The sequence below is a fragment of the Lepisosteus platostomus genome, chromosome 2 (genome assembly GCF_059453375.1).
Source record: "Lepisosteus platostomus isolate fLepPlt1 chromosome 2, fLepPlt1.hap1, whole genome shotgun sequence".
NCBI classification, from domain to species: domain Eukaryota; kingdom Metazoa; phylum Chordata; class Actinopteri; order Semionotiformes; family Lepisosteidae; genus Lepisosteus; species Lepisosteus platostomus.
The window spans coordinates 1676366-1703569 of record NC_142612.1 but is presented as its reverse complement, the minus strand read 5'-3'; the positions used below and the strand labels follow the sequence as shown (position 1 = coordinate 1703569).

Genomic DNA, 27204 nt, shown 5'->3' with positions numbered 1-27204 from the left:
AGAAGAAAAACACCATGTTGCAGCTGCGGAGCCTCTTTCAGTTTCACACCTGAAGAAGGCTCCACAGCTGGAACGTTGTGTTTCTTTTCTTCTCTTTTTAGCACCGAATAAACCTTTACTTGTTCCATTACAGAAAGTCTACAGTTATAAAATTAACTGATTTAAATACAACTTCTTAGGCTTTTTTGTTGCTTCTCGTCGCTTCGTATTATGAACAGTAAAATAGTGTAAAATCCTAAATGCTATCGTGTTGATTCTTCTGGTTCAGCACCACATATCCCAGAGTTAGAATCCTGACGTGTTGAAATATTTCACTCCTGTCTGCTTCATGTTTCACTCACTGTCGGCCCAGTCTTTTTATTGCTTTTCTGTTTTTACTGTGTTCACAGTATCCCTCCTTGCAAATGTAGATCCATGTTTACTGTACCCAAGAATAATGTTATAATCTAGATAATCCTTGAATTTAAATCTAAAAGGTATTTTCACACATCCAGATTAACAAATAATAATAATTGTTTACAGTTATATAGCGCTTTTCTGGACACTCCACTCAAAGCGCTTTACAGGTATTGGGGATCCCCTCCACCACCACCAGTGTGCAGCCCCACCTGGATGATGTGACAGCAGCCATAGTGCGCCAGAACGCTCCCCACACATCAGCTATCAGTGGGGAGGAGAGCAGAGTGATGAAGCCAGTTCATAGATAGGGATTATTAGGAGGCCATGACTGGTAAGGGCCAATGGGAAATTTGGCCAGGACACCAGGGTAACACCCCTACTCTTTTTGAGAAGCACCCTGGGATTTTTAATGACCACAGAGAGTCAGGACCTTGGTTTTACATCTCACCCGAGACGGGCCCTGTTTACAGTATAGTGTCCCCGTCACTATACTGGAGGATTAGGACCCACACAGACCGCAGGGTGAGCACCCCCTGCTGGTCCCACTAACACCTCTTTCAGCAGCAACCTTAGTTTTTCCCAGGAGGTCTCCCGTCCAGTGTCCTGGTGTTGCTGATAATTAATATGGGATAATCCGGTAAGAAGAAATCTCTGTGAAACCAATATTATATATCCAGAAGTTTACAAGAAATGGAAATAATATTTCATACAATTAGGTTGAACTGGCATATAATCAGGATAAGAAATGTTAAAAAAGTTCAATTGTGCCACCAGATACTTTTTATTATTCATGTCTTGATGCAAGGAAGCTTTAAACTATTTAAATTCGAGTAGGTACGGTATAGAAATTCAACGTGAGTTGACTCTAAAACGAAAGAACGTACCAGGGAATTTTCCATCTTGTTACTTCCTGCTATTCGACTTTCTGGTAATTCCCTCGACACGCCTGTTTATACACGATGGTAGCTCTGTGCCATGCAGTGGCCCTGTTGCGCAACGAACGAGAGACCATTTCGACCGCATTGAAGTCATCTCAAAACCCAATGCGTCTGAACACAAATCCAAAACGAAATGTGTAATTATTAAAAATAACGTAAAATATTTTAAGGAACAGAACTAACGTCACTTTCCTTTTCCTGTTATAATAGCTCTTTGCTTGATTTGAATGAACGGTAGGATACTTTATTCTAATCGAAACTACAGGAGCCATGGTCCTGAAAATAACCGGTGAGACAGCAAAATAAACTTTCGCTTTCAATTTGACTATTCTCTACCACATTATTCAGAATACAAACTACATTGATCTCAATTGACATTAAGAAAATTGATTAAACTTCCAGAAATTTGATTTGGCAAGCCAAAATACGTTTGGAAGAAAAACATTTATAGATGGAAATTAAAATTTGCCCAGAGCAGCTTCATTTTTCTTCTCCTGATGTCATAACAGAATTTTAGTGGAGCATTCACTACAGCTATTACGGTAAGAAGTAAAATCAGGATTCCGAAGTCCGTTCATATCTGTGAAGAGCTGAGGGAACCAGAGACGAAAACATGGAGAAACCCTGTTTTCTTATTGCATTGTTTGTTCTGCTCACGAACCTCACTACTGGTAAGTTTGGTATGAAGTTTATTTTACACTATGTGATGTTTTAATTTTTCAAGTTAAATTAATGTTTAGACAGCATTTAAATGAACAGACATAGAGACATTACCTCGATACTGTATATCTAATGGAAAGATTGCTGAACGTGATGACCAAACGCAAAATGTGTCATTATCTTTGCAAAATATGAGTTATATCTTATGTCAAATGTAACATGTTCTATATCAATGTATATTTATTTGGTTTATTATGTTATCAGATGTGCTATATATAGTTGGACGATTCACTTGTGAATGATAAATTGTGATTTTTATTCCTCTTCCTCAAACATTGTGAGTTAGCGTATTGCGGTGCAGGAGCAAACTGACTCAGCTAACCTGCTTGGTGTTAGATTGACCAGTGACCAGATGAGAAATTTTCCACAGCAGTGCAAATGGTGAATGTGATTCCTCTTTCCCAGCCTCTCTGGATTTTCATTAGTACTCTACCCTTCTACACAGAAATCTGTCCTTTGAAAAAATGAAACAACAGTAATGTGAATACTAATACTAATGTGACCAATAGTGATGTGAATTCCACAGTTATTTATTCATGGCAGATTCAGCTCTGTTCTGCCCCTGCCAGGATTCGATCACAGTCCAATCAAGGAGTACAGACTGTACACAGCCCCACTCCCTAAAGAGCAGCTAACTCCAGCTCACCAGAAGACTGGGTCTTCTGCAGCAGGAGAATCACACACTGGGTTTCTAGTAACATCACTTCTGTAAGATGTGCACTGTCACTGAGCACTGTTACACATATCTGACACAGGTGAGGTTCGGGTGACCTAAAGTAACACAGAATACACAGGTGAGTGAACAAGCCTGATGGTCCAATGTGCCTTTCAAATTCCAGTGGAATTTGCCATGCACTATAACAGGTGCACAGTAAATAACCTCTGTTATATACAGGTTATAATGATCACATCACAGTGAATAAAGCATTTTTCTTCTTTTGTTAGTAATCTCACTAGCTACAACTAAAATATAGTGAAAAACACATTTAAACGGGTGAAATGAAATGAAGTTAATTATAAATTATAAAAATGTTAAAGAAATGCACTTAATTCAAGTCTAATTCCAATATTGTCATATTTTTCACTTTAGGCCAGTTGGAGCTACGCTTTGGATTATTAAATGGAACCATACAATTAAGTCCTGCAATTACTGGAAAATTGACAGATATTACCTGGAAGTTTTCAGAAGACAAGATTGCTGAGTTTGACAGTTCTGGTACAACGATTTATGGAAGGTTCAAAACCAGAACCTTATTGAACGAGGAAAATGGAAGCATTACGATTGAGAAGCTCAGCCTACAGGACAGTGGAAGGTACACAGTAGAGGTGGTCCAAGATGGCAGAATTAAATCCTTTGAGTATCAAGTGAAAGTCTTCAGTGAGTAGCCATTATTTCAGAATTAAGATTACAATTTATCCAATGCAACATCTACAGAAGTCAGTCTTTCTAAATGTCTGACATATTCTCTGCATGTCAGATGTTCTTAGTGGTATATGGTGTTATTTAACAGAAGCCTGGGAAATCGTCAGTTGTCACAGTACGTTGCACATCCACTCCTCCATGTGCAGTTGCTGCTTGCATCTTTTCCAGCACCCATTTCTTCGCTGGGACCTTACATTTGTCTCGTTTCCACTAACTAGGACTAACTAGCACCTTCTCACCTCTTCCTGAACAGGCTGCTCTGTGAACTGAAGTTCCTTACTGTAAACAACTGGCTCTGTTCTTACTAAGCCATCTGCTTAGGTTCCCCCTTTCCCTTCCCTTCTCTCGGGCCAAATCCTGGTCAGTCTGCTTTACCTCAATCCCCCTTTCTCTCCGTTTCTGACTAAGACTCCAGACTCCAACTCACCTCGTCTGCAGCCTCTGGATATATTTGTTGTTTTGCCTTCTCTCCTTTTATCAATCCTTCTTTTCACTGTTGCCACAAGACCACCCTAGTCACTGTTCCCCACTCTGCCTAATCATAGTAATGTTAAAGGTAAGTGTATGGTGTCTGTTATGACCTTTGAAGTGATTCCTTTTCCTATGTAGGTTTGACTTTTCAATCATAGAACCAAATGGTAATGAAATAGAGGGATAGCATTATTATATTTTACAGCACCAGATCAAATTCATATTTACATGTTGATATTTAATTTCTCTCTCAAAGAGTGACCCCACTTGTTTTCCTACAATTATAGATTCGGTAACACAACCAGAGGTAACCTGCACTGCGAACAGCTCTGCTGCAGTTCTGCGCTGTGCTGGGGACACAAGCCCCAGTACTGAGTACAGATGGGAAGTGTCTGGAGCTCCTCCGCAGGTCCTTGCAGGGAAAGAGCTGCAGATCAGCAGAGAGGAGAGCGAGGGCCGGGTGTACAGGTGTATCTCCAGCAACCCTGTGAGCAAGAGAAGCAGCGAGGACTTTTCTGCTGAGCACTGCTTTAAACCCGGTATTGTAACTTGGGGTTTCACACTCAATGAATGACCAGTACAACAGTAAAGTTATGTGTTTAGGTGCATATTGTTATTTGTTATTTGTTATTTGTAATAATATGTCTTCTGTCAATTCTTTAGATTTTAGCCTAAGACCCTGTCCCTGTGATTCATCTATTCATCAGCTATGTGGCTGGTTTTCAGTTTAGTTTTTCTTTATCATAGTTTTTTTTTATCTTTACTGTTACAGATGTGTTTTTAATATAACTTCAGCATATTGTGATGAATACCATTCTAGTTCATGGTTGATAGATTAATCTTATGTGTTAACTGTCATAAAATTTCTGCTCCTGATACATGGGGTTTATTATGGCAAATTGATTGACTGGTCATTTTCTATCCCATGATTTAGAATTAAAATGTATAAGTATGTGTTTTATATGATCTAGGGACTTTTGAGGTATAAGGGAAGCTTAATTTGATTTTATTGAGAAAAAAATATGTACCTTTACTTTCTATGGATTTTAATGCATTTCTGTCTTTTTTTAGGTGATGATGGAAATGGGAATCTGATTTCTATTGTAATTGGAATTCTTTCTGTGATCCTCATTTTAATACTTTTGGGTATTTTATTTTGGAAATTTTACTCCAAGAGACATCAAACAGGTGGGCTACTCTTTTTATGAGAAAGCACAAATTAATTTCGTTCTTCCACATGTTTAGAATCCAGCAGCACGGTAGTCTGCATTGCTGCCTCACAGATATGGGGCCCTGGGTTCAACTGCAGACCTGGGGGGCTGTCTGTGTGGAGTCTGCATGTTCTCTCCATGTTCGTGGGGGTTAATTGGCTTCTGAGAAAATTGGCCCGGGTGTTTTTGCATGTTTGTGTCTGGGTGTCTTTCTTGCGATGCCCTGGCATCCTGTCAAGAATGTGTTCTGCCTTGTGCTTACCAGGATAGGCTCCTGGTAAAAGTAAAAGGTTAAAGTGAAATAAAGGGGAATTTAAATTTAAAGGGAATTTAAAGGGGAATTTTGTCCATTGTGTGTGAATGTCTAAATTGAAATAGTTTTGCTTTTTTCAGGAAACTGTATTTTCTCTTATATGTAGACAATACATTTTGTATATTTCAATTTTAATTTTTACAATTCTGATATTTGGTTGTTTTTTTCAGGCCGGAGAGACGAGAGTATTGAGTCTCAAAGGCTGATGGGACACAACACAGACAAGAGGCTGGACAATCAGGAGATGCACAAGAAGCAGGAAAGTCCAAACCTGCAGGTGGACAGTCAGAAGATGGACAACAAGCAGGAAATACCGAAGCCGCTGGTGGACAGTCAAGAAGCAGGACAGTCCAAAGCCGCAGGTGGATGGTCAGGAGACAGACAAGAAGCAGGAAAGACTGAAGCCGCAGGTGGTCAGTCAGGAGACAGACAAGAAGCAAGAAAGACTGAAGCCGCAGGTGGACAGTCAGGACACGGACAACATCAGGACAGTACAAAGCTGCAGGTGGACAGTCAGGAGACGCACAAGAAGCAGGAAAGACTGAAGCCGCAGGTGGTCAGTCAGGACACGAACAACAAGCAGGACAGTCCGAAGCCACAGGTGGACAGTCAGGACACGGACAACAAGCAGGAAAGACTGAAGCCGCAGGTGGACAGTCAGGACACAAACAACAAGCAGGACAGTCCGAAGCCACAGGTGGACAGTCAGGACACGGACAACAAGCAGGACAGTACAAAGCCGCAGGTGGAGAGTCGGGAGACGGACAAGAAGCAGGAAAAACTGAAGGCGCAGGTGGTCAGTCAGGAGACCAACGAGAAGCAGGACAGTCCGAAGCTGCAGGTGGACAGTCAGGAGACGGACAAAAAGCAGGACAGTCTGAAGCTGCAGGTGGACAGTCAGGAGACAGACAAGAAGCAGGAAAAACTGAAGCCGCAATTGGACAGTCAGGAGACCAACGAGAAGCAGGACAGTCCGAAGCTGCAGGTGGACAGTCAGGAGACGGACAAAAAGCAGGACAGTCTGAAGCTGCAGGTGAACAGTCAGGAGACAGACAAGAAACAGGAAAGTCTGAGGCCGCAGGTGGACAGTCAGGAGATGGAGAAGAAGCAGGAGAGTCCAAATCCTCAGGTGGACAGTCAGGAGACAGACAAGAAGCAGGAAAGTCTGAGGCCGCAGGTGGAGAGTCAGGAGATGGAGAAGAAGCAGGAGATTCCAAATCTTCAGGTGGACAGTCAGGAGACAGACAAGAAGCAGGAAAGTCTGAGGCCGCAGGTGGAGAGTCAGGAGATGGAGAAGAAGCAGGAGAGTCCAAATCCTCAGGTGGACAGTCAGGAGATGGACAAGAAGCAGGAAAGACTGAGGCCCCAGGTGGAGAGTCAGGAGATGGAGAAGAAGCAGGAGAGTCCAAATCCTCAGGTGGACAGTCAGGAGACAGACAAGAAGCAGGAAAGACTGAAGCCGCAGGTGGACAGTCAGGACACGAACAACAAGCAGGACAGTCCGAAGCCACAGGTGGACAGTCAGGACACGGACAACAAGCAGGAAAGACTGAAGCCACAGGTGGACAGTCAGGACACAAACAACAAGCAGGACAGTCCGAAGCCACAGGTGGACAGTCAGGACACGGACAACAAGCAGGACAGTACAAAGCCGCAGGTGGACAGTCAGGAGACAGACAAGAAGCAGGAAAGACTGAAGCCGCAGGTGGTCAGTCAGGAGACAGACAAGAAGCAGGAAAGACTGAAGCCGCAGGTGGACAGTCAGGACACGAACAACAAGCAGGACAGTCCGAAGCCACAGATGGACAGTCAGGATACGGACAACAAGCAGGAAAGTCTGAGGCCGCAGGTGGAGAGTCAGGAGATGGAGAAGAAGCAGGAGAGTCCAAATCCTCAGGTGGACAGTCAGGAGATGGACAAGAAGCAGGAAAGACTGAGGCCCCAGGTGGAGAGTCAGGAGACAGACAAGAAGAAGGAAAGTCTGAAGTCGCAGGTGGACAGTCGGGAGACAGACAAGAAGAAGGAAAGTCTGAAGTCGCAGGTGGACAGTCGGGAGACGGACAAGAAGCAGGAAAAACTGAAGGCGCAGTTGGACAGTCAGGAGACCAACGAGAAGCAGGACAGTCCGAAGCTGCAGGTGGACAGTCAGGAGACGGACAAAAAGCAGGACAGTCTGAAGCTGCAGGTGGACGGTCAGGAGACGGACAAAAAGCAGGACAGTCCTAAGCCGGAGGTGGACAGTCAGGAGACAGACAACAAGCAGGAAAGTCTGAGGCCGCAGGTGGAGAGTCAGGAAATGGAGAAGAAGCAGGACAGAGTGAAGCCACAGGTGGACAATCAGGAAACAGACAAGAAGCAGGACGGTCCGAAGCCACAGGTGGACAGTCAGGACATGGACAACAAGCTGGAACTTACGACTCCGCGAGTGGACTGTCAGGAGACCAACGAGAAGCAGGACAGTCTGAAGCTGCAGGTGGACAGTCAGGACACGGACAAGAAGGAGGACATCCAGAAGCCGCAGGTGGACAATCGGGAGACGGACAAGAAGCAGGAAAGCGATTAGCATTGCTGCCTTGCAATCCTGAGTCCCTTTTCATCCCTGGGATGACACCTGTGTGGTTCTTACGTTCTCCCTGTGGTTTTGTGTGTTTCCGTCCTCTAGGTGCTCTGGTTTCTTTGCACAGCCCACAGACATTCTGGTAGGTTACTGGTTTCTGAGAAAAAATGGCCCTCCAAACTTCTCCCAGGCTGCACCCCTGGAATTGCTAACTGCTGCACACTGTGCTGCCCATCATGAAAACCATTCTCATTTAATTTTTTTCCTAATGGTTAAGACACACATTACCTGCAGATCCTTTGATTGATGTGTTTTGTACTTCCATATCACTAGACTACATCCTATGTCATCACTAACTATGTCTATAAAGCTGTTCAACACATTTGTCTTCTCCCAAATTGACTACTATATTGCTCTACTTGCTGGGGTTTCTAAATCCACATTGAACAAACTCCAGTATGTCCAAATTTCGGCAGCCAGAATCCTGACTAGGTCTAGTGCAAGTGATCACAATACCCCTATCCTGGAATCCTTGCACTGGCTTCCTGTCAACTTTCGTGTCAACTTCAAAATCCTCATGCTCACCTATAAGGCTCTGCATGGCTCGGCACCTCAGTACCTGTCTGAGTTACTATCACCCTACTCCCCACTTCGCAACCTCTGCTCTTCTAATTCTGCCCTCCTGTCTGTCCCCCAAGCCCCTCTACACTGTGGGTGACAGGGCCTTCTCCTGTTGCACCCCCAAGCTCTGGAACTCTCTCCCCAAGGATATCAGAGAGTCACCTTCTCTAAACTCCTTCAAATCCAGACTCAAAACCCTCTTCTTTAGAAGAGCCTTTACTGTGGTCTTGAATATTTTTCATTTCCAGACTCTGTCTAACCATGAAAGGATTGAGTACAAACTGTTTAGAAATGGTTTAATAACCCTATCCAGAATGCAAAATTCAACTGCTCTTTTTATCAAATGTGTTCCCACTTACCCAAACTTCCAAAAATGTACATTTCAGTCAGAACTGCCAAAATACAGTCCTTTTTTACTCATCACCCATTTATTTAACCAGTTAATCTTAATCACCCCCTAAATTGTGTTAAGTAGTCTAGGGGTTACTTAATTCACATACACCAATTCTTAATTATTTTTCTTCTTCATGTAGGGTCTGAATAAAAATCAATTTACTTTCTATTAAATAATGCTCTCGCTTATTTAAGAAAAAATTTGTGTAAATTAAGCAAAGGTATCATGGTAGGCAATTATAATTTACATAATTATATTGAGGATTTACAAACTCTTTCTCAGCACTGTACACAATTTAAAAATTACTCTGACATAAGGAGAAAAGGTGAGCAAGAAAATGCCTGTTGCCACAAGAGCTTCTGTATGGAAAGGGGGTATGCCGAGTTTTAGTGAGGAAAGCTTGTTTGCAGTTCCCAGCTTTGTAGCCCTATTCTAAATGTTTGACATAATAAAGCATGTAAACATCAACTGGTCCAAAATGATCCAAAGGAGTCCAAATAGTTAACTCAGATTAAACAGTCACGATTACATCAATGAACCAGACATTCATCCATTTTCTAACGCTTCTTCCAATTCAGGGTCACAGTGAGATTTGCAGCCTATCCCAGCAAGCAACGGGCTCAAGGCAGGATACACCCAGGACAGGACGCCAATCTACCCCAGTGCAGACACACAGAAAAACACAGACGCACTCACTCATACCAGGGCCAATTTTTCCCAGAAGCTAATAACCTACCAGAATGCATTGGACTGTGGGAGGAAACCCACACAAACGCACACAGGTAGCACATCAGGTGTGAGCCCAAGGCTCCAACACTGTGCGACACCGTGCCACCATGGTGGCTTACTTACTGACTATCTGGAGTAAGTCTGTTTAGGGCAGGGGTGCTCAACCAGTCGATCGATCAATGTTGATCGAAAAAAAACAGTCGATGTTTGGCAAAAAAAAAATTCTATTTGACTATTTTCTTTTTTTTGATAGCCTAAAAATTCATTCAGATCTATGCATGTAATGTCATACATTTGACTGCCCATGTGTGTGTTTAACCCCCGTTGAATGTGCTGTAAAAGTCTCTTCCCTGAGTGTTGGCTGACACCGAAAAAAAAGGCTACAGGAGCTCTGTAAATAGTGTTGTGAGTGCTACCCAAGAACGGTCTCTTGGTTATTGCCGCACGAATCTCACATTCGCCTCAGTGCATAGTGGAGCGAAACAGACTGGCCGTGACAAATTCGCCAGCAGCTTGACAGTTGCGAGAGAAAATGATGAAGCAAAGAGATCCAAATCTTACCGTTCCCACAAGGAATGGGAAGATGATTATATTTTTGTACTTTCGCATTCAAATCTACAATGCTAGCGTCTACGTGAAAAAGGGAAATACAGAACAAACTGCACACAAAACATATGTTTTGGACTTTCAACACTAAAAGTGAGTTACGGAAAAGAAAAGTGGAAAAATTACAATCTCAACTAGCAGCAGTCGGTTTTCACGAGGCCTGGTGTGTTGACAATAACCCCCCCCTCAACGTCAGCAAAACCAAAGAGCTGGTCACTGATTTTAGAGACCACACCCCCCTTCACATCAATGGGGAGGCTGTAGAGATGGTAAGCAGTTTCCAGTTCCGGGGTACCTTCATTACTAACGATTTAACGTGGTCCCAGCATGGAACTGGAGCTACAGTACAAAGAAGGCACTTACTTCCTCAGACAGTGGACAAATGTTGGTCTGTCTTCAAATATTCTTACTACTGAAGGATTGTATTTTATGTTTTGTATAACATACTGTAGCTGTAACCAGAGAACCGTTTACCTGTAGCCTACACAAAATTGCTTATATCTCACAGGATTCAATAAAAACAGGTTTTTATGACATATGATAAAAATAAAATCCAGGCCGCTGGCAGGAACAAATCATCTGATCAACAAGCTATGTATCATGTAATGAAAACAAAGGAGCAGACTGTAGATCTCGTCTCTTGTGTGCTGCTGCTGTGCCCTGATTTCAGTACTGCAATAAAGGCCTGAAGATCAATTCACCTCTGTAGCCTGGACTCTGTTTCTCTTTCCCAGTCTCCTGAAGAGGACTGATCTCACCTGTCTGCCTTCACTGTTCTCTACAGGTGCGCTATTGAGAGTGGCTCACGTGTGGGATTACAGTGTGCTTTGGCAGCAGCTCGTTGTCTGAGTGGGTGATCAGGTCAGCCCAGGCCATCACTGGAGTACAGCTCCCCTCTACTGTGGACATGCTTACAACACACTGTCTCAGGAAGCTGGACATATAGCTAAAGATACCAGTCATCCTGGTTTCTCACTTTTCTCTCCCCTTCCCTCTGGTAAGCATTATAGGAGCAGAAAGGCACAAACCTCCAGATTCAGAGACAGCTTCTTCCTGCAAGCTGTCATGATAATTAATTCTACCTCTACCAGCGACTCACACTGATGTTTTTTTTGCATTTTTCTGAGATAGAGTCAATGTTTAAGAGTGAGAGCTGTCTTTTGCTCTATTTTGAGCTTTGAACAAGTTCATTATAATAATAAATATCATTACATAATAATGATCAAATTGTTATTAAAAATAAAGAAAGGAACACAGGTCACACGATACAAAACCCAATGTTAAACTTAAACCAGAAATATTTCATAGAACATTTATGCATACATCACTTTTACATGTTAGTAACTCAAACAATTTTTATATTGAGATGTCCCTGGTGTCCTGCCAAGAACAGTTTTGCAAGCTTCTACAGAAAAAATGATATATGACATTAAATCATTCAATAAGACATATCTGTAGCACAGTGAGTTGCATTGACCAGAGGCTACTACTAATTACATAACAGACATAACAGATAGCTGCCAGGGAACCTATACATGGAATAGGAGGATCCTTATGCGTGACCGGAATCCCACAGGACGCAGAGTAGTAAAGGGACAATCCAAAAGACTAAATCCAAAGGCTGGGATGATAAGGGAGGCAGAGGGTCCGGTAACAAGAGATATTCAAAAAACAATTCAAAAGGCAAAATCCAGAAGGCGAGGTCAAGAGGCGGAAGCAGAAGATTCATAACGGGAGATCAGTCAAAAGGTTTGGAAACACACACTGGAGAATACAATGAAAGGCTTCTCAATAGGGAGCATGGGAAGGTGTGCGAAGGGGGGTTTAGATACTGAAAGGAAAGGGGTGTGATTGGATGATTGGTTAGGGAGTGAGAATTTGAGGAATCTGATGCGTGTGAGAATGTGATGGGTTCAATCAGGGATGAGATTGGGAAGCAGAGGTTCCGGGAATGTAGCGTCGTTTGCGAGGGAGAGTGTGGGGCGTGACAATAGCATCCAGCCAGCAAATGTTTGCTTTTTAATTCTTCATCATACTAACACATTTATTACTGCATTTCCTACAGCATATCCCATGCTCCGCTGTCCATCTGGCAATAGACAAGGTGTTTGGAGGACTCGTGATGAGTGTTACCAGACTAGTAGCAGTTACAGTATGTTAAAGCAGTTGATATAAAGGAGAAAGATCAATAATGACTTGAGTTTCACTTTCAGTGTAACATCACTGATAGCAAAGTGGACGAGGAGTGTGTGTGGTTTGCTCTGTACCTCTAACTCTAACTCTGAACGAAAGAATACTTCAGTTACAATGATGTTGAGTCCTATAATTATGTGGACTTTATTATTGTTTTGAATACCAATTGTTTAAAGGGTACGGTGGCATTTTTAATGACTTTTTCTTCAGACCAGAATATTTTGTGGGTTTAAGGGCTGCAAATAGTTCAAGAAATGAAAACACCTTTAGAACCACAACCAATTCATTTTCCCAACTCTTGATGAGTACGTGTTTCTTCTGTAGTGATGTAGTGCTCAGAAAACTCTTTCTGACCCCGAGGCTCTGTGGTGGGATGAGCTCTATGGGCTGTGACCTGTGCATGATGGAACAAGGGGTTCAGGCTGACCTCTATCCCAAGACCCTAACCTAAGGCCAGAGCGGTCTACTTGTATCAGATCTGCAGATGATTAATAGTGGTAACCAGTGGGACCTTCACAGTGTTCATGTGTTGAAAAGAATATATAACAGCTATTTCCTGTACAGCTCCTTACACCCCACACATACTAAAAATCCTCTCCCCTTTTCCACAGTTCATCAGTCTCCGAAACACTTAAGAGTGACAATGTGGACTTCCATAACCAAGCCCTCAAAATGCACTCTTTTTTCATCAGCAGAGTTAACCCCACCCATGTTATCGACAGGGCCCTCTCCAGAGCCAAAAACAGCCCTCAGATCTACCACCCCAACACCCTTTCTGTCCCCAGGACCATTGATGACAACTTTCCCATCTTACAGGATGATCTCTTTCTTCTGACTGCCCCATCATCTCATATCACCAGCCACCTAATCTGCATAACCTTGTTCACAGCTCCCTTGACTGCCCTCAGCAACCATCCACACCAGGCACTTTCCCCTGCAACACAACTCGCTGCATCACCTGCAAATATATATCTAATACCACAGTAGTTTAGGTGGGTATCTGCATCAGCATGCGTAGTCTGCAAAGGAACAAGTAATAGGTTTCCATGCTGAATAGAGAAGACAGAAAACACAACGTTTCAGCTGTGAAGCCTTCTTCAGGTGTGAGAGAGACAGGGCAGACATTCTGTGCTATAGAGCAAAACAGGACCTCATTTCACGTGAAGTAAAAATCAGCTCCTTCAGGTAGATGTCAGTCCACTTTGAAGAGTAAATGTTTTAATGCCTGTAGAAGAAAGACCAAGTATATGCTGATGAAATGGTAAAACCTGCTGTAAAATTGTCATGTGAACGTCCTGTTTCAGTTAGGTGTCCCAGAAGTTAAATCATGCCAAATAAATTGGTGCTCGTGTAAAATACCCCAGTATTATATAGTCAAGGCACTGTACATACTACATATTGAAGGTGAGCCCTTGTGACATTTAGGAGGAAATATAGTCTATTTGCCATCATTATGCTTAAATTCTTATGTTTTCATCTTTTGCTTTTCTACGCGTTTGCACTTTTGTGTCGGGATGTAAATCCAAGATTGTGCAAACTTTCCTTTTCTTTTCTTCTCTTTTTAGCACCGAATAAACCTTTACTTGTTCCATTACAGAAAGTCTACAGTTATAAAATTAACTGATTTAAATACAACTTCTTAGGCTTTTTTGTTGCTTTTCGTCGCTTCGTATTATGAACAGTAAAATAGTGTAAAATCCTAATTGCTATCGTGTTGATTCTTCTGGTTCAGCACCACATATCCCAGAGTTAGAATCCTGACCTGTTGAAATATTTCACTCCTGTCTGCTTCATGTTTCACTCACTGTCGGCCCAGTCTTTTTATTGCTTTTCTGTTTTTACTGTGTTTACAGTATCCCTCCTTGCAAATGTAGATCCATGTTTACTGTACCCAAGAATAATGTTATAAGATAGATAATCCTTGAATTTAAATCTAAAAGGTATTTTCACACTATAATAATAATAATTGTTTACAGTTATATAGCGCTTTTCTGGACACTCCACTCAAAGCGCTTTACAGGTAATGGGGACTCCCCTCCACCACCACCACCAATGTGCAGCCCCACCTGGATGATGCGACGGCAGCCATAGTGCGCCAGAACGCTCCCCACACACCAGCTCTCAGTGGGGAGGAGAGCAGAGTGATGAAGCCAGTTCATAGATAGGGATTTTTAGGAGGCCATGATTGGTAAGGGCCAATGGGAAATTTGGCCAGGACACCAGGGTAACACCCCTACTCTTTTCGAGAAGCACCCTGGGATTTTTAATGACCACAGAGAGTCAGGACCTTGGTTTTACATCTCACCCGAGACGGGGCCTGTTTACAGTATAGTGTCCCCGTTACCTGTAAAGCGCTTTGAGTGGAGTGTCCAGAAAAAGCGCTATATAAGTGTAAGCAATTATTATTATTATTATTATTATTATTATTATTATTATTATTATTATTAGGACCCACACAGACCGCAGGGTGAGCAGCAACCTTAGTTTTTCCCAGGAGGTCTCCCGTCCAGTGTCCTGGTGTTGCTGATAATTAATATGGGATAATCCGGTAAAAAGAAAACTCTGTAAAACCAATATTATATATCCAGAAGTTTACAAGAAATGGAAATAATATTTCATACAATTAGGTTGAACTGACATATAATCAGGATAAGAAATGTTAAAAAAGTTCCATTGTACCACCAGATACTTTTTATTATTCATGTCTTGATGCAAGGAAGCTTTAAACTATTTAAATTCGAGTAGGTACGGTATAGAAATTCAACGTGAGTTGACTCTAAAACGAAAGAACGTACCAGGGAATTTTCCATCTTGTTACTTCCTGCTATTCGACTTTCTGGTAATTCCCCCGACACGCCTGTTTATACACGATGGTAGCTCTGTGCCATGCAGTGGCCCTGTTGCGCAACGAACGAGAGACCATTTCGACCGCATTAAAGTAATCTCAAAAACCGCTGCGTCTGAACACAAATCCAAAACGAAATGTGTAATTATTAAAAATAACGTAAAATATTTTAAGGAACAGAACTAACGTCATGTCTCCTTTTCCTGTTATAATAGCTCTTTGCTTGATTTGAATGAACAGTAGGATACTTTATTCTAATCGAAACTACAGGAGCCATGATCCTGAAAATAACTAGAGACAGCAAAATACACTTTCGCTTTCAATTTGACTATTCTCTACCACATTATTCAGAATACAAACTACATTGATCTCAATTGACATTAAGAAAATTGATTGAACTTCCAGAAATTTGATTTGGCAAGCCAAAATACGTTTGGAAGAAAAACATTTATAGATGGAAATTAAAATTTGCCCAGAGCAGCTTCATTTTTCTTCTCCTGATGTCATACCAGAATTTTAGTGGAGCATTCACTGCAGTTATTATATATATATATGTCTTTGTTGTAAATGTCTGTAACATGTCTGTAGATTTTATTTTACTTCTATTTTTTGTTTTGTTCTATGTTAATTTTATTATTTTTATTTGCTTTGGCAACACTGATTGTACCCTTCGGTCATGCTAATAAAGCACCTTGAATTGAATTGAATTATTACGGTAGAAAATCAGGATTCCGAAGTCCGTTCTGATCTGTGAAGAGCTGAGGGAACCAGAGACGAAAACATGGAGAAACCCTGTTTTCTTATTGCAGTGTTGTTTCTGCTCACGAACCTCACTACTGGTAAGTTTGGTATGAAGTTTATTTTACACTATGTGATGTTTTAATTTTTCAAGTTAAATTAATGTTTAGACAGCATTTAAATGAACAGACATAGAGACTGTATATCTAATGGAAAGATTGCTGAACGTGATGACCAAACGCAAAATGTGTCATTATCCTTGCAAAATATGAGTTATATTTTATGTCAAATGCAACATGTTCTATATCAATGTATATTTATTTGGTTTATTATGTTATCAGATATGCTATATATAGTTGGGCGATTCACTTGCGAATGATAAATTGTGATTTTTATTCCTCTTCCTCAAACATTGTGAGTTAGCGTATTGCGGTGCAGGAGCAAACTGACTCAACTAACCTGCTTGGTGTTAGATTGACCAGTGACCAGATGAGAAATTTTCCACAGCAGTGCAAATGGTGAATGTGATTCCTCTTTCCCAGCCTCTCTGGATTTTCATTAGTACTCTACCCTTCTACACAGAAATCTGTCCTTTGAAAAAATGAAACAACAGTAATGTGAATACTAATACTAATGTGACCAATAGTGATGTGAATTCCACAGTTATTTATTCATGGCAGATTCAGCTCTGTTCTGCCCCTGCCAGGATTCAATCACAGTCCAATCAAGGAGTACAGACTGTACACACACAGCCCCACTCCCTAAAGAGCAGCTAACTCCAGCTCACCAAAAGACTGGGTCTTCTACAGCAGGAGAATCACACACTGGGTTTCTAGTAACATCACTTCTGTAAGATGTGCACTGTCACTGAGCACTGTTACACACATCTGACACAAGTGAGGTTCGGGTGACCTAAAGTAACACAGAATACACAGGTGAGTGAACAAGCCTGATGGTCCAATGTGCCTTTCAAATTCCAGTGGAATTTGCCATGCACTATAACAGGTGCACGGCAAATAACCTCTGTTATATACAGGTTATAATGATCACATCACAGTGAATAAAGCATTTTTCTTCTTTTGTTAGTAATCTCATTAGCTACAACTAAAATATAGTGAAAAACACATTTAAATGGGTGAAATGAAATGAAGTAAATTATAAATTATAAAAATGTTAAAGAAATGCACTTAATTCAAGTCTAATTCCAATATTGTCATAGTTTTCACTTTAGGCGAGTTGGAGCTGCGCTTTGGATTATTAAATGGAACCATACAATTAAGTCCTGCCATTACTGGAAAATTAACAGATATTACCTGGAAGTTTTCAGAAGACAATATTGCTGAGTTTGACAGTTCTGGTACAACAATTTATGGAAGGTTCAAAACCAGAACCTTATTGAACGAGGAAAATGGAAGCATTACGATTGAGAAGCTCAGCCTACAGGACAGTGGAACGTACACAGTAGAGGTGGTCCAAGATGGCAGAATTAAATCCTTTGAGTATCAAGTGAAAGTCTTCAGTGAGTAGCCATTATTTCAGAATTAAGATTACAATTTATCCAATGCAACATCTACAGAAGTCAGTCTTTCTAAATGTCCAACATATTCTCTGCATGTCAGATGTTCTTAGTGGTATATGGTGTTATTTAACAGAAGCCTGGGAAATCGTCAGTCATCACAGTACGTTGCACATCCACTCCTCCATGTGTAGTTGCTGCTTGCATCTTTTCCAGCACCCATTTCTTCGCTGGGACCTTACATTTGTCTCGTTTCCACTAACTAGGACTAACTAGCACCTTCTCACCTCTTCCTGAACAGGCTGCTCTGTGAACTGAAGTTCCTTACTGAAAACAACTGGCTCTGTTCTTACTAAGCCATCTGCTTAGGTTCCCCCTTTCCCTTCCCTTCTCTCGGGCCAAATCCTGGTCAGTCTGCTTTACCTCAATCCCCCTTTCTCTCCGTTTCTGACTAAGACTCCAGACTCCAACTCACCTCGTCTACAGCCTCTGGATATATTTGTTGTTTTGCCTTCTCTCCTTTTATCAATCCTTCTTTTCACTGTTGCCACAAGACCACCCTAGCATTATTATATTTTACAGCACCAGATCAAATTAATATTTACATGTTCATATTTAATTTCTCTCTCAAAGAGTGATCCCACTTTTTTTCCTACAATTTTAGGTTCGGTAACACAACCAGAGGTAACCTGCACTGCAAACAGCTCTGCTGCAGTTCTGCGCTGTGCTGGGGACACAAGCCCCAGTACTGAGTACAGATGGGAAGTGTCTGGAGCTCCTCCGCAGGTCCTTGCAGGGAAAGAGCTGCAGATCAGCAGAGAGGAGAGCGAGGGCCGGGTGTACAGGTGTATCTCCAGCAACCCTGTGAGCAAGAGAAGCAGCGAGGACTTTTCTGCTGAGCACTGCTTTAAACCCGGTATTGTAACTAGGGGTTTCACACTCAATGAATGACCAGTACAACAGTAAAGCTACTGTATGTGTTTAGGTTCATAGCATATTGTTATTTGTTATTTGTTATTTGTTATAATATGTCTTCTGTCAATTCTTTAGATTTTAGCCTAAGATCCTGTCCCTGTGATTCATCTATTCATCAGCTATGTGGCTGGTTTTCAGTTTAGTTTTTCTTTATCATAGTTTTTTTTTTTATCTTTACCGTTACAGATGTGTTTTTAATATAATTTCAGCATATTGTGATGAATACCATTCTAGTTCATGGTTGATAGATTAATCTTATGTGTTAACTGTCATAAAATTTCTGCTCCTGATACATGGGGTTTATAATGGCAAATTGATTGACTGGTCATTTTCTATCCCATGATTTAGAATTAAAATGTATAAGTATGTGTTTTGTATGATCTAGGGAATTTTGAGGTATAAGGGAAGCTTAATTTGATTTTATTGAGAAAAAAATATGTACCTTTACTTTCTATGAATTTTAATGCATTTCTGTCTTTTTTTAGGTGATGATGGAAATGGAAATCTGATTTCTTTTGTAATTGGAATTCTTTCTGTGATCCTCATTTTAATACTTTTGGGTATTTTATTTTGGAAATTTTACTCCAAGAGACATCAAAAAGGTGGGCTACTCTTTTTATGAGAAAGCACAAATTAATTTCGTTCTTTCACATGTTTAGAATCCAGCAGCACAGTAGTCTGCATTCCTGCCTCACAGATATGGGGCCCTGGGTTCAACTGCAGACCTGGGGGGCTGTCTGTTAATTGGCTTCTGAGAAGATTGGCCCAGGTGTTTTTGCATGTTTGTGTCTGGGTGTCTTCCTTGCGATGCCCTGGCATCCTGTCAAGGATGTGTTCTGCCTTGTGCTTACCAGGATAGGCTCCGGCTTCCTCCATGACCCTGAACTGGATTAGAAAATGGATGGATGTTTGTAATCATCCATTGTAATATCATGATACTGTATTAACATTAGCAACTGAGCTGACCATGGGATTTTCTTTGGCTACTCTGCATGCTTTGGCCTTTTCAGCTGTCTGGAGGGACTACCTGGTCATGTACTGCCTCTGTGTTTCTCATCCCTGCTGAATGTATTTTAAATTGGCTGTATTATCAAATTCTATCTCAGATTATTGTCATTCAGGGATAGATTTTACATAACAAGTTTGTAAGAACTCTTCCTATCCAATATACAGAAGTTACAACTTTTCAAATACAGTTGTGTATTTATAAAATTGTTTATTTAACTTGGGAGTTGATTCTCTCCATTTATATTCTTTTTAGGTGATCGCTTCAGAGATACAGAATCACCTGCAGGTAAAGTAATGTGCACTTGTCTATACGTGTGTATAGAATTTTATAGATCCTTTCACATCTTTTTTTTACATTTTGTTAAACCAGATTAATTAAAATTAAAATTAAAAAGCTATTTTAAGTGACAAATAGATATTTTTCCATATTTAATAGCTGATATGTCTTTTTTAAGTTTGGAAAATTAAACACTCACACAAAACAGAAATTTGGAAGCATGTGGTACTTTTGTTTATAAGGCTGTGTCCCAATATGCACACTTGTAGCCTAGCACCCTTTATATGCACGTTCCTGCTTCAAGGGCTCAGGGTGTCCCATTTCTAAATCTGTGTGCTGCCAATCCCAATCTCTGAAGTCCGCATCGGAGCACACTGTGCTGAAGGGAATCACCCACAATGCTTTGTGGACAGTGACGTTTCATGTCACTAGCCTATCACAGCGGAGAGAAGCTGCCATATAGAATAAAATATACACGTGTTAGTAAAACGTAACCTTTTTACAGTTTTAAAACAGAACATTTTAAACAAAAAAAACAAAATTTAATTTGTCTACTTTAGATACCTACTCCTTTGTATTGTAGGTACGAAGTTTCATCACCTCATTTTGACTGATGAATATGCGCTTACCTGCTGTGTATTTTGTACACAGAATTTTTAGTAGTATGCATATTTAATAGTACAAAGCTTTGAAGTATTGCCAAGTTTACCTTATTTAGTTTACTTTGAATGTGAATGAACTGTTTATATTCCTCATACTGTCATTTTTGTACTGGGACAGATGAGATTAAATACATTTAGTAGTACAAAGCTTTGAATAAACAGCAGTATTGCCAAGTTTTCTTCGGCTGTTTTGAGTGGAGCCTGCTCAACATGGATGAACACGATGTGCCACTTCTTTTGTGGGGGATAGACGAGATGACATTCAATTTCATCAAAGTGCGAGTGGAAAATGAAAAATGTATCTATTTACAGTACATGCCCTTAGCGACTCGAAAAGAAGCATGAACAACAGACAGCTTTTTGACTTGCATAACCAGCGAGTGATGTCACGTGAGGGTGTCCCTTTAACCTTTTTATTAGAGTGCACCCTCAAATACCCACACACTTGAGGTCCACACTTGCGCGACATCACAGGAAGGGGAGGTCAGTGTGAATATTAGGACACAGCCTAAGTCTTTGGACGTCTTTGTGTTAATATTTATTGTTGTTTGTTTTCTACAGCACCACTGATGAATTCAGGAGACAATAGTGTTCACACAGGTATCTACTACAAACACCTGGTAGAATGTGGAAAATACAGCTGTGCACAAAAACTTTCACAAATTTGACACCATAGGAAAAACCTAAATACATTTGCAAAGCACTGTATATGTTCTTATTACATAAGCAGGAGTATTTTTGCTCTTGTTTGATACTTGCACATTTATTGTATGTGTGCAGGTGTACAGACATTTGTATAATAATTTTATAATGCTATTATATTACATGATGTTCATGTGGTCAAATGTGGCAGTCTTCTTTAGCGTAAAGTACTTACATGGCATGTTAAATTTGCTTAAAAAATAATACTTCTGGCACACCTGTTCTGGTTTGATTTGGCTCTATTAAGACAAAGTTCAACAGTCTTTTGGAGGCTTTTAGCATGGAATGCTAAGTAATTCAGAAGAATACAAGTGTGAATTTTATTAACTCTAATTGGTCAATTAAAAGCTAAGAACTACTTCATTTTCTTTATACAGTGCCTGTAGACAGTCTACACCCCCCTTGGACTTTTTCAAATTTTATTGTGTTACAGCATGGAACCATGATGTATTTAATTGAGAATTGTACTCAATTAATTAACAATAAAACACAGAAAATAATTAAAAAGTATTCATCCCCTTGCTTTGACACACCTAAATTGCCTCTGAAGTAACCAACTTTCTTCTCCAAGTCACATAATTACTTGACTGGAGTCCACCTTTGTGCATTTGAGGTATTTCACATTATTTCAGAACAAATACAACTGTGTCGGGGAGTTTCCCCACTTAGTGCATTTCCAAGGAAACACAAAACCATGAAGACCAAGGAACATTCCAAGCAGATCCGAGACAAGGTTCTTGAAAAACACCAGTCAGGGCAAAGATATAAGAAAATTTCCAAGGCATTGAACACACCTCGAAGGACAGTGAAGTCCATCATTAAAAAGGTGAGAAAATAGGGAACAACTGTGAATCTGCCCAGAACTGGCCGCCCTCCAAAACTGAGTGTCTGGGCAAGAAAAGCCATAGTAAGGGAGGCCACCAAGAGGCCTACGGCAACTCTGAAGGAGTTACAGTCCTCCGTGACAGAGATGGGAGAAAGTCCAAGAGACAACAATAGCACGCACACTTCATAAACCTGGCTTGTATGGAAGGGTGGCAAGAAGAAAGACTTTGTTGAAAAAAAACGTATGGAAGATACGTAACGGAAGATTCTATGGTCTAATGAGACCAAAACTGAATTTTGTTTGGCGCAAACCTAACACAGCCCATCACACTTAGAGCACCATCCCAACAGTGAAGCATGGTGGTGGCAGCATCATGCTTTGGGGATGCTTCTCTGTGGCAGGGAGTGGAAAACTCATAAAGGTAGAAGGGAAAATGGATGGAGCTAAGTACAGAAAAATCGTGGAGCAAAACGTGCTGCAGTCTGCAAGAGCACTGAGACTTGGAAGACGATTCATCTTCCAACAGGACAATGACCCAAAACATATGATAGAGACCTGCCCAAAGAGACTCACAGCTGCAATTTCTGCCAAAGGTGTTTTACCACCTTATAAAGTATTGGGGATGAATACTTATGCATTCTATTATTTTCTGTGTTTTATTTTAATTAATTTAGTCAAATGTATATATTTTTCACTTTGACATTATAGAGTACTTTGTGTTGATGAGTGGCAAAAGATTTTCAGTAAAATACATCATGGTTCCATGCTGTAACACTAGAGAGCTAACATTAGAGATATTTAAGCAGGAACTCCAATGCTGAGCCTCTGGTACGAGGGTGTAGCATAATAAGAGATGAGCATCTCGACAGTTTATGGCTTGGGGGGGGGTCCACCTCCACCTCCTCATTTTCCTGTATAAGATCGCCGGGTTCATAGCTGTGAATAGAGACATAAGAAACTCACAGCTGGCTCTTCCAAATGAGTATAACAATACAACTAACAAACAGCAGCATCTTCTGGGGTTACCTAAACAAAATAATGTGTTTGCTCTTTTTGCAAAACAAACAAAAAATACTGCAGTATTAATATTTAAAGTGAAATAAAGGGGAATTTTAATTTAAAGGGAATTTAAAGGGGAATTTTGTCCATTGTGTGTGAATGTCTGAATTGAAATAGTTTAGCTTTTTTCAGGAAACTGTATTTTCTATGTAGACAATACATTTTCAGTATATTTCAATCTTTTTTAATTAAAACATTTTTTAATTCTGATATTTGGTTCTTCAACTGAGTTTAAATGTCTTGAACAAGTGAAACAAAAATATATCCACATTTGTATTGTCTATACTGAAAAGCTGTTTTTTTCAGGTCAGGGAACATTTGTGGACGAGTGTTATGAGATTCAGAAGCTGACAGGGGACTGTCAGGAGACGGACAAGAGGGAGGACATCCTGAAGCTGCAGGTGGACAGTCGGGACACAGAAAAGAAGCAGGACAATCCGAAGATTGTGGTGGACAATCTTCCACCACAGGAAATGGATGAAGCAGGACAGTCTGATGCTGATGCAGGAGTCGGACAACAAGCAGGAAAGACTGAAGTTGCAGGTGGACAGTCAGGAAATGGACAACAAGCAGGACAGTCTGAAGCTGCAGGTGGACAGTCAGGACACGGACAACAAGCAGGACAGTACAAAGCCGCAGGTGGACGGTCAGAAGAAAGACAACAAGCAGGACAGTCTGAAGCTGCAGGTGGACAATCAGAATATGGACAACAAACAGGACAGTTTGAAGCCACAGGTGGACAGTCAGGAGATGGACAACAAGCAGGACAGTCTAAAGCCCCAGGTGGACAGTCAGGAGATGGACAACAAGCAGGACAGTCTGAAGCCGCAGGTGGACAGTCAGGAGATGGACAACAAGCAGGACAGTCTGAAGCCACAGGTGGACAGTCAGAAGATGGACAACAAGCAGGACAGTCTGAAGCCACAGATGGACAGTCAGAAGATGGACAACAAGCAGGACAGTCTGAAGCCACAGGTGGACAGTTAGAAGATGGGCAACAAGCAGGACAGCCTGTAGCCACAGGTGGACAGTCAGAAGATGGACAACAAGCAGGACAGTCTGAAGCCACAGGTGGACAGTCAGAAGATGGACAACAAGTAGGACAGTCTGAAGTCGCAGGTGGACAGCCAGAAGATGGACAACAAGCAGGACAGTCTGAAGCCGCAGGTGGACAGTCAGGAGATGGACAACAAGCAGGACAGTCTGAAGCCGCAGGTGGACAGTCAGAAGATGGACAACAAGCAGGACAGTCTGAAGCCACAGATGGACAGTCAGAAGATGGACAACAAGCAGGACAGTCTGAAGCCACAGGTGGACAGTTAGAAGATGGGCAACAAGCAGGACAGCCTGTAGCCACAGGTGGACAGTCAGAAGATGGACAACAAGCAGGACAGTCTGAAGCCACAGATGGACAGTCAGAAGATGGACAACAAGCAGGACAGTCTGAAGCCACAGGTGGACAGTTAGAAGATGGGCAACAAGCAGGACAGCCTGTAGCCACAGGTGGACAGTCAGAAGATGGACAACAAGCAGGACAGTCTGAAGCCACAGGTGGACAGTCAGAAGATGGACAACAAGTAGGACAGTCTGAAGTCGCAGGTGGACAGTCAGAAGATGGGCAACAAGCAGGACAGTCTGAAGTCGCAGGTGGACAGCCAGAAGATGGACAACAAGCAGGACAGTCTGTAGCCACAGGTGGACAGTCAGAAGATGGACAACAAGCAGGACAGTCTGAAGCCATAGGTGGACAGTCAGAAGATGGACAACAAGCAGGACAGTCTGAAGCCACAAGTGGACAGTCAGAAGATGGACAACAAGCAGGACAGTCTGAAGTCGCCGGTGAACAATATGGAGATTTACAAGAAGCAGGACAGTCCGAAGCCGCAGGTGGACAGTCAGGAGACGGACAAGAAGCAGGACAGTCTGAATCTTCAGGTGGACAGTCAGAAGACGGACAAGAAGCAGGACAGTCTGAAGCTGCGGGTGGACAGTCAAAAGATGGACAACAAGTTAATCTTAATCACCCCCTGAATTGTGTTAAGTAGACTAGGGGTTACTTAATTCACATACACCAATTCTTAATTATTATTTTTTCTTCTTCATGTAGGGTCTGAAAAAAATATAAATTTACTTTCTATTAAATAATGCTCTTGCTTATTTAAGAAAACACTTACGTAAATTAAGCAAAGGTATCATGGTAAGCAATTATAATTTACATAATTATATTGAGGATATACATACTCTTTCTCAGCACTGTACACAATTTAAAAATTACTCTGACATAAGGAGAAAAGGTGAGCAAGAAAATGCCTGTTGCCACAAGAGCTTCTGTATGGAAAGGGGGTATGCCGAGTTTTAGTGAGGAAAGCCTGTTTGCAGTTCCCAGCTTTGTAGCCCTATTGTAAATGTTTGACATAATAAAGCATGTAAACATCAACTGGTCCAAAATGATCCAAAGGAGTCCAAATAGTTAACTCAGATTAAACAGTCCCGATTACATCAATAAACCAGACATTCATCCATTTTCTAACGCTTCTTCCAATTCAGGGTCACAGTGAGATTTGCAGCCTATCCCAGCAAGCAACGGGCTCAAGGCAGGATACACCCAGGACAGGACGCCAGTCCACCCCAGGGCAGACACACAGAAAAACACAGACGCACTCACTCATACCAGGGCCAATTTTTCCCAGAAGCTAATAACCTACCAGAATGCTTTGGACTGTGGGAGGAAACCCACACAAACGCACACAGGTAGCACATCAGGTGTGAGCCCAAGGCTCCAACACTGTGCGACACCGTGCCACCATGGTGGCTTACTTACTGACTATCTGGAGTAAGTCTGTTTAGGGCAGGGGTGCTCAACCAGTCGATCGATCAATGTTGATCGAAAAAAAACAGTCGATGTTTGGCAACAAAATAAAATTCTATTTGACTATTTACTTTTTTTTGATAGCCTAAAAATTCATTCAGATCTATGCATGTAATGTCATACATTTGACTGCCCATGTGTGTGTGTTAAACCCCCATTGAATGTGTTGTAAAAGTCTCTTCCCTGAGTGTTGGCTGACACCGAAAAAGGCTACAGGAGCTCTGTAAATAGTGTTGTGAGTGCTACCCAAGAACGGTTTCTTGGTTATTGCCGCACGAATCTCACATTCGCCTCAGTGTATAGTGGAGCGAAACAGACTGGCCGTGACAAATTCGCCAGCAGCTTGATAAGTTCGACAGTTGCGAGAGAAAATGATGAAGAAAAGAGACCCAAATCTTACCGTTACCACAAGGAATGGGAAGATGATTATTTTTTTGTACTTTCGCATTCAAATCTACAATGCTGGCGTCTACGTGAAAAAGGGAAATACAGAACAACATTTTAAAACTGCACACAAAACATGTTTTGGACTTTCAACACTAAAAGTGAGTTACGGAAAAGAAAAGTGGAAAAATTAAAATCTCAACTAGCAGCAGTCGGTTTTCACGAGGCCTGGTGTGTTGACAATAACCCCCCCCTCAACGTCAGCAAAACCAAAGAGCTGGTCACTGATTTTAGAGACCACACCCCCCTTCACATCAATGGGGAGGCTGTAGAGATGGTAAGCAGTTTCCAGTTCCGGGGTACCTTCATTACTAACGATTTAACGTGGTCCCAGCATGGAACTGGAGCTACAGTACAAAGAAGGCACTTACTTCCTCAGACAGTGGACAAATGTTGGTCTGTCTTCAAATATTCTTACTACTGAAGGATTGTATTTTATGTTTTGTATAACATACTGTAGCTGTAACCAGAGAACTGTTAACCTGTAGCCTACACAAAATTGCTTACATCTCACAGGATTCAATAAAACCAGGTTTTTGTGACATTTGATAAAAATAAAATCCAGGCCGCTGGCAGGAACAAATCATCTGATCAACAAGCTATGTATCATGTAATGAAAACAAAGGAGCAGACTGTAGATCTCGTCTCTTGTGCGCTGCTGCTGTGCCCTGATTTCAGTACTGCAATAAAGGCCTGAAGATCAATTCA

The 27204-nt window shown here is 41.4% G+C and overlaps 2 protein-coding genes across 22 annotated transcripts; both read left to right on the top strand.

Annotated features, from left to right (window-relative positions):
* The first annotated feature begins 1388 nt into the window (after positions 1–1388).
* Positions 1389–23758, top strand: LOC148675656 (uncharacterized). Of its 20 annotated transcripts, XM_088644511.1 has the most exons (10): positions 1391–2008; positions 3148–3435; positions 4239–4490; positions 5023–5139; positions 5646–5933; positions 6029–6220; positions 6269–6940; positions 7085–7228; positions 7325–7372; positions 7709–11082. In XM_088644511.1, exons 1-10 carry the CDS (start codon positions 1951–1953, stop codon positions 8176–8178), a joined length of 2529 nt encoding a protein of 842 aa, XP_088500637.1. In that variant the 5' UTR covers positions 1391–1950; the 3' UTR covers positions 8179–11082. The 20 variants fall into 20 exon arrangements, 19 of the variants coding, with proteins under 19 accessions (XP_088500623.1, XP_088500624.1, XP_088500639.1 ...); XR_015941116.1 differs by adding an exon at positions 23727–23758 and having other exon boundaries at positions 1390–2008; positions 7085–7756; XM_088644513.1 differs by lacking the exon at positions 7325–7372 and having other exon boundaries at positions 1390–2008; positions 5646–6028; positions 6077–6220; positions 7085–7324.
* Positions 15435–27204, top strand: LOC148675655 (uncharacterized). Of its 2 annotated transcripts, none has more exons than XM_088644519.1 (8): positions 15435–16268; positions 17390–17677; positions 18339–18590; positions 19135–19251; positions 19911–19943; positions 21158–21196; positions 23490–23822; positions 23919–27204. In XM_088644519.1, exons 1-8 carry the CDS (start codon positions 16202–16204, stop codon positions 25226–25228), a joined length of 2439 nt encoding a protein of 812 aa, XP_088500645.1. In that variant the 5' UTR covers positions 15435–16201; the 3' UTR covers positions 25229–27204. The 2 variants fall into 2 exon arrangements, with proteins under 2 accessions (XP_088500645.1, XP_088500646.1); XM_088644520.1 differs by having other exon boundaries at positions 15438–16259.